Raw genomic sequence first — 7,673 nt, forward strand, 5'->3', positions numbered from 1 at the left:
GCTTTAACTGCTTCTAATCTTCTAGATCAGGGGTGTCAAACTCATCATCAAAGCTAAAACTTTTGCATAACAAATTATAAGATAGAGTCATTTTCTGAGTAAAACTCAATGGAAAGAAGTAAAATTAAATTCTAAAAGCTTTAAAATATAAACCATCTATTTACAAAATAGTATTTCACATTTGATTGAATGAATGGGGTGGAGCTTATTAGACATTCAATCCTGACCCATGTCTGAATATGGAAAATCAGATGTTTCCTGTTTAGTCTTCCTTGTAATTTGCGTAACAGCAATTAGGAGGTACACTTATGTGAGAAAAATAAAGCTTTCAGTGCAGTTCTGAAGCTGGTTATCGGCAAGTGTGAGCAACTCTGTAAACGCAGAAGGTTTGATAGTTTAGTTCTGGGATATTCAAGTGTGTGTTAACACAATACAATGATACGATTGTTAGTGCCCATCAGTCTGGAAAGTTCATGACAGTACACTCAGCAAAAGACTGAAAAAGTATGGCTTGTTTGGACGGGTTTCCAGGTTCTCTAAAATGAACATGGCTTAGGTTTGCAAAGTTGCATCTGAACAAACGACAAGACTTCTTGTGGATAAGACCAAAGTGGAGATATCTGGCAATGTTTAGAGAAATCCAAGCGCAGGCATATCAGCACAAACACCTCCTACCAACTGTCAAACACAGTGGTGGAGGGGTGATGATTTGGGCTTGTTTTGCAACTACCGTATTTTCACGACCATAAGGCGCACTGTGCTAAAAGGCGCAGTCTCAGTTATGTGTGCCCTTACTGTATTTAACACACACATAAGGCGCACTGGACCATAGGGCGCATACAAGTACCGTATGCGTATTTAAAAATAAAGCGGGAGCAAACCTGAATTCGGTACCTTACTCACATTTCTATTGCCGGTAATCGTCATCATCAACAACACACAAGCATACAAGTGTGCATATTTAAAAATAAAGCAGGAGCAAAACAAAGTTTGGTACTCACATTTTTATCATCAATCAAGCCCATGGAAGTCCTCATCCTCTGTGCCTGAATTGAACAGCTGCGCTAAATCTCCATCAAACATGCCAGGTTCACTGTCTTCACTGTCAGAGTCACTTTCCGTGCCGTGCGGCTCCTCGGAAACGATGCCGGCTTTTGCGAAAGCTCGAACAACAGTGCCAGCAGACATGTTAGCCCAAGCATCTACAATCCATTGGCAAATTGTGGCGTAACTCGCCCGGCGCTGCCTTCCACTCTTAGTGAAACTGCGTGGAAAAAACCACCTGGTCTCCTTACATACACCTCCCTCAGTCACTCTTTCATCATTTCCTCATCCATCCAGCCCTTTTCATTTGCCTTAATGATGATTCCTGCTGGAAACTTCTCTTTAGGCAAAGTCTTTCGCTTAAAAATCACCATAGGCGGCAGTTTCTGTCCATTAGCATGGCAGCCAAGCACAACAGTAAAAGAAGACTTTTCATACCCCGTTGTGCGTATCGCTACCGTGCTGGTCCCCTTCTTCTCCACAGTGTGACTCACCGGGATGTCAAAAGTGAGCGGGACCTCGTCCATGTTTGTGATGTGGCTGGGCTGGATGTTTTTGTCGCCGATGTGTTTGCTGCAGTAGGAGCGGAAGATGGCCAGCTTTTCCTTATAATCCGCTGGAAGTTGCTGCGCTACCGTAGTCCTGGTCCGGATGGAAAAATGGCACCGTTTCATAAAACGAAAGCACCAAGACGGACCTCCTTGGAAATGTTCAATGTTCATCTCTTCAGCTAGTGAAACTGCTTTTAGCCGAATGGTGACCGTCGAAACGCTTCTCCCGCTCGCTCTTTGCTCGATGATCCACCGCTCGAGTCTTTCCTCCAACTCGGGCCACCTCGCCTTATGTCCGCGGAAACTCAGCTGCGTTTTCTTGACCTGCCGGAGCTTGTTTTCCAGCTTCCTCCATTTGCGAACCATCGATTCGTTAATCTTAAATTCTCTCGCCGCTGCTCGATTTCCATGTTCCTCCGCGTACCTGATGGCCTTCAGTTTAAACTGTGCTTCGTAAGCGTGTCTCTTTGCCATTTTCAGGGTTGTTAAAACAACGATGTCCTGCATAATGCACATACCTGTTCTTTTATACAGGTATGTGCGATTGTCCCGGTATATACGATCAACGCCCACACTTCACCCTTTAACGTTCTCATGGTGTTCTCTACTACGTCCTCCTTACAACACATAGGGCGCACCGCGCTATAGGGCACGCCGCACTTTTTGAAGAAAATCTAAGACTTTTAAGTGCGCCTTATGGTCGTGAAAATACGGTACAAAACCTGGCAACAGTGCTGACATCTTCGATTGCTAACTCGGGGTATGTCAGCGTGCTCCGACTTTCTGAGTTGAGGCAGGATTCCACAAAAGACATTTCTGACTAGGAAGTCGGAATTTTTGACTTTTTGAGGAACACACCATAAGTGACATCATGGTGGCAGCGTCCATCCTTTTTATACAGTCTATGTTTTCATTCAATGTTGATGAGAGTGGTAGGTTACACTGATTGTTTGGGGCTAATATGCATAGATTTTCCAACCAGTCCAACAGTCAAATTTAAGAAGATGATTTAAGGCAGAAATTCACTCAAGAGTGCTCGATTTTTTATTTTTTACATTGTATCTCTAGTTTCCAGTCTTTACTTAAACTAGTCATATCTTCTCAGTAACTCCCCAAAGTCTCAGCTGGATATCTGACAAATCCTTCAAGCTACATACAAATATTACAGTCTTTGTCAGCAAAATATTTCAGTTGAAAAGGATTGAGTCACAAAAGCTTGAAAAAACAATATTTTATTTTTCACACTGGAATGAATATAGAAAAGAAAATCTTCAACAAGTATATACAAACGAGGCCCAGTTTCATCAGTCTGTCAGCTGAACTGCTGAGAAGACACAGACACACAAACACTGGGCTTAAGCTAATTCTACACATCATTGACTCCCCTTAAAAGTTCATCCATATAAAAATACCATATTTCAAAACATTGGTCTTGTGCTCATTTCCAGGTAGGACCCCTGTGAGAGTGAGTGGCCATGTTGTTGCCTGTACAAGTGCCTGAATGGGATTGAGAGGGAGGGGTGAGGGTCCTGACATAGCCGGAGAGGGTAGGATTTAAAGGTGGGGTAGAGGGCTGGGTTAGGGGCAGAAGGGGGAAGTGATGGATCCAGCTGTGGGAGAAGAGATGGGTGGTGCCGTACCATCTCTGGACGATAAGGTGGTGCAGGATTGAAGGGAGGCACTGCACCAATTTCAACAGCAGGATATGAGGGCGTAGAAGATGATGTACAAGGATTGTGTGCTACTGGCGGCAGTGTGGCAGCAGGGGTGACGGACTGCTGGAAAGAAGAAGCAACAGCCAAGCAAGAGGAGGGTTGAAAAGGAGGATGAGGAAGGGTGGATGGTGGGTAAGGGAAAGAAGAGGGAGGAAATGCAGTAGCTGGAGCAAGTGAAGGAGCTTGAGCTTGGTGGGTCAGATTTGGGAGGTGGAGGGCAGGGTGGGCCGGGCTGGGAGATACATGGGAAAAAGGCAGATTTTGCATCTGTGGGGGAATAGATGGAGGAGCAAAAGATGTGGAAGAAGCATGCATGGGTAAGGAGCAAGACAGAACTGGAGCTGGTGGTTGGTTTTGACAGGGGAAAGGCTGAGCAGTGCTCAGAGTGGGGCTGGGATTTGTTGGCACAATATTTTGATACATAAACGCTGCAGAGCTTTGATCACTGGGTGAATCAGTGGCGAGAGGTCCGGCCTGTAGCTGCTGGCCAGGCTGGGTGAGCAGAGAATGAACAGCTACTTGGTCCTGGAGATCTGACGGACATGTGGTGGACGACGGGGCATGAAAAGAGGCATCAGTAGAAGTGTGGGGGCTGATGGTGTCTGGGACTGCATGGTAGTTGTTTGAGGAAGAGGAAGGGGAGGATGATGACGAAAGGAGTGGTTGTGGGGAGGTGGAGCTGGAAGGGGGCGGAGTGGGGAAGGTGAAGGAGGTCTGCTGCAGCGAGGGAGTGTTGGAGGTGGAAGAGAGTGCGGGGGAAGATGACAGAAGGGAGGGATAGTTGATAGGAGGGATGGAGGGCTGAGGATCAGATCTGTCCGAGGGGTCAGAGGCAGGATGGGAGGGGAAGGAGGAGGATGACTGAGGGAGCGGAGCAGAGGGGAAAGAGGAGGAGCTGGCTTGAGCAGCAGGGAAGCTGGAGGTGTAGGCTGCCTCAGCCATTGTGTCTGATCTGTGGAGGAGAAAGGAAATGAGAGCTTGAATCAATTTAGTGTCGTAATTTCTGAAAATAATAATAATCAGCCATTAGAGATGTGTGTAAACCACACATCTCCTAGCAGTAAGACTGAACCAGAAATTTTGACATTGCTAGGTTAGGTTATGTAAAGAAGAATATAAACTAAAAATATAAAACATTATTCTTTGTATAGTCTATCAATGTGAATCATGCTAATATCAATTACATTCCTCTGCCTCCTACCTTTCAATCATACTATTTGCCCTCTCGCTTCCTGGCAGCTCTTGTATGCCACTGGCCAATGTGATGCTGATGTCAGACATCTGGGATGCCATAAACTCCTGGCCGAGGTCCAGTGACTGCTCCGGGACCAAAGTGTCCTGATAGGAGGTGTCCCCTGGTCTGAACCCACAGGAGGTTTCGGGCAGTGCAGGCAGAGAGGCCAGAGCGAGGGCCTGCAGGTCTGCACCGGTTACTGGGGCCTGCTGCAGGAGCTCAGTGGAGTCGCATGGATCACAGTTCACTGATGGCAGACAAGTGGAAATGTTTCAAAATGAGAAATACATTACATTCATTTTTAAATTAAGTTACTTAACGTGCCATAAATCTGGTTTTCCCCCTTACCTATATCTAAAGTTTCTGTCAAGACGGCAATTTTGCGTTTCTGTCTCGCATCTCTTTGTCTATAAAGAAAAAAGGCATTTAGATCCTGCACAACAACAGATGAATGTAGACTGTGAGTTTTTGCTGCTTGTGTTGGGAATTACTTTTTGCTGTTCATGCCGTCTTCACGGAAGCCTTTAGCAAAAGGGTTGGAGTTGATCTTAAGCTCAGTGATCTGAAAATAAACACAAAACACATTTAATATTACATTACATCTGTTGTTTGAAATCATGTTCTTAATGTTGCAAAGAATCTCTTATATATCAAATGAATGAGTGTCTCTGTGAGTCTGTTGCTTGGTAACACAAAACTCGCAGTCAGAGCAGAAAATAACGGTACCTTGCTGTTCTGGTAGGCGGTGACGGTGATAAACTGGGTCTCGGGGAAAACAAAGGAGTGCTGCCCTCCACCCCACCTCAGTACATCCCGGGCTTCTATCACATGAATTCTGGGCTGGTATCGATGCAGAGAGTGTAGGATGATCTTTGAATAGAAGAAAAAGGCTTAACTCAACATGCACCACTGAAGGTTATGTGCTGTATCTCCGCTAGGCCTGTTCATGTGCAGTACGTACATGTCCCTGTGTGTCCAGGGTGTTGTTTGTGAGCTTGGCGTAGTGAAATGACATGGTGCGGCTCTGCCAGTGGGCACCTGTGGCAGGAGAATCTGGGTGGATGAACACCCGGTCTGGTAGCCTCGCCTCTGCAGCTCCAACAGCTTGCCACCCGCCACCTTGGAAACGATAACGGGAGTTGTCAACGGGAACAATATCCAGGAGGAGGATATAACGGAGTGATGGATTCAGGCCCGACAGCTTCAACTTCAAACCAGGAAACATCCGTCTAAAAAAACAAAATGAAATAGGTTCAGGACACCAAAGGTCACAGAAAACAGTAAATGAGAAGGAATTCGGGAAGAACTAAAACTGATGAAGGCAAGATGGGATGAAAACATTAAAAACAGAGGAGTATAAAGTTAGAAGAGATGGTAGACTGCTACGACCCATTTAGGAGGCCACGACTTAATGAAAAGTAAATTTATTTCCCCAAGATGGGTCGTGATATGACTTTGGGGTTTGTCTGGGATAAATTGCTACACCCCACAAATAAGGGCTAGGGGATAAGGGGAGTAATACAGATGTAATCTCTCACCTGCCCTTCTTTGTGATGATCATCTCTGTCCCCACCGAGCTGAATTGCTTCCATAAAGACGAGTTCTCCAGCTCCATCTTCACCTCATCTTTCGGGGTTGTGGTTGCAGCCTCATTGGAGACGGGAGCAGGAGGAGGAGCCAGCAGCCTTGGAGGCAGAGCTTTGGCGACTGCTTCGCATGCCGGAGGGAACAGCGGTATATGCACAGGTGCCTCCCGCTCTGTGGGAAAGAACAAATCCAAGGAAAAAAACTTTATTTAACTGGTGAAAGTGAAGCAAATATGGAGCCATATTTTAAATGTATACTTAAATTAAATATATTTAATTACTTGTACAAACTACTGAATCACTAAGTTTCATTCAGTCTTTTCCATCTGATCTAAAAACCACTTTCATGTATTTTCAGGTGTACAAAAAAAGGTTTAAAGAGTAAATTGTGTCTTCAGCACTTAACTGGAACTTTCAGTGCAAACATTTTTTAATGTAGTATTTCTGGTTTGGCTGCTGCATTAAAGGCCCCATCATGCCTTTGTCTTTGCTGTAGGGCATTAATATATTTGTTTTGTCATTTTCTAAGGACCTAAAAAGTGAGAAATTAAAAAGGTTCTGATTTATGAAAACATTTATTCCTTAATGTACAATCAACAGTATAAAATAAGACATCTGTTTATGTTTATTGCTTAAACATGAATGCATTCAGTCCCTCTCACCTCTGTAAAAGCAGTCTCCAATCCTTTGTGGTCCCAGAGTCAAACCAGGGAACATCTCCATGCTCAGCATAGTCCTTCTTGTCTGTCTTTGTCTCTTTATTCGTCCTCTTCACCGGATCCAAATTAACATTTCTTCAGCTCCTTTTGCTCTCTCCTGTTCCTCGTACAGATTTTTCTCTGCTTTCTATAACAAAAAAGTAGCTGCAACTAGAGAGTTTTTCACTCAACTTCTGACTCGCGCTCTTAACCATCGGCTGTCCTTTTTCCGTCAGAGCCCACAGGGCTGACGAGCTCTCTTAAATAGGTGAGTGGGACTTCACACCTATGGCCAAATGGGCCCATTTTCACATAGAGTTTTATTTGCCTCCCTGTCTCTCCTCCCTTTACCCTCAATTCTCATTTCTGTTCCAACAAAGAAAACAAACAACACTCATCACATTGGAGGAAATCAGGGTTTATCTCAATATCTGAAAACACTGATTGTGATTTACTTTCCTTTATTCTTTTACTTACTCAGTGCACTGAAGATCATTTATTTTACACGCAAATCTGTAAACTATCTAACTATGGATGCATGGAAGGTCAAATATGCTAAATCACAACCATCAACAAGAACATGCATTAATGCATCAAGCACAGTCCAATACAACAGTCTACCCCTTCTTTATATTTTGTTGGGAAAATGGGAAATAGATCCAGCAATTGATTAAAACATACAAACATGCATGAAAACGTAGTATATAAGAAAAAAACAGAATTTTGACAATTCTATAATCAGTTTGAAAGCTGATATTTGGTATGACCACCTTTATTCTTTAACACAGACTGAATTGTCTTGGGAAGCCTTCTTGTAATTCCTTGAAGTACTCTTCAGGAATACT

The 7,673-nt window shown here is 44.2% G+C and overlaps 1 protein-coding gene across 1 annotated transcript; it reads right to left on the reverse strand.

Annotated features, from left to right (window-relative positions):
- Positions 1 to 2,809: 2,809 nt before the first annotated feature.
- Positions 2,810 to 7,070, reverse strand: tbx6 (T-box transcription factor 6). Its single transcript, XM_080872974.1, has 8 exons — positions 6,793 to 7,070; positions 6,083 to 6,302; positions 5,506 to 5,773; positions 5,271 to 5,414; positions 5,036 to 5,106; positions 4,893 to 4,951; positions 4,512 to 4,791; positions 2,810 to 4,262 (listed from the first exon to the last, which is right to left on the reverse strand). The coding sequence occupies exons 1-8, from the start codon at positions 6,860 to 6,862 to the stop codon at positions 3,014 to 3,016; spliced, it is 2,361 nt and encodes a 786-aa protein (XP_080729100.1). The 5' UTR covers positions 6,863 to 7,070; the 3' UTR covers positions 2,810 to 3,013.
- Between the last annotated feature and the right edge of the window lie 603 nt (positions 7,071 to 7,673).

The sequence above is a fragment of the Rhamphochromis sp. 'chilingali' genome (genome assembly GCF_963969265.1).
Source record: "Rhamphochromis sp. 'chilingali' genome assembly, chromosome: 22".
Taxonomy (NCBI): domain Eukaryota; kingdom Metazoa; phylum Chordata; class Actinopteri; order Cichliformes; family Cichlidae; genus Rhamphochromis; species Rhamphochromis sp. 'chilingali'.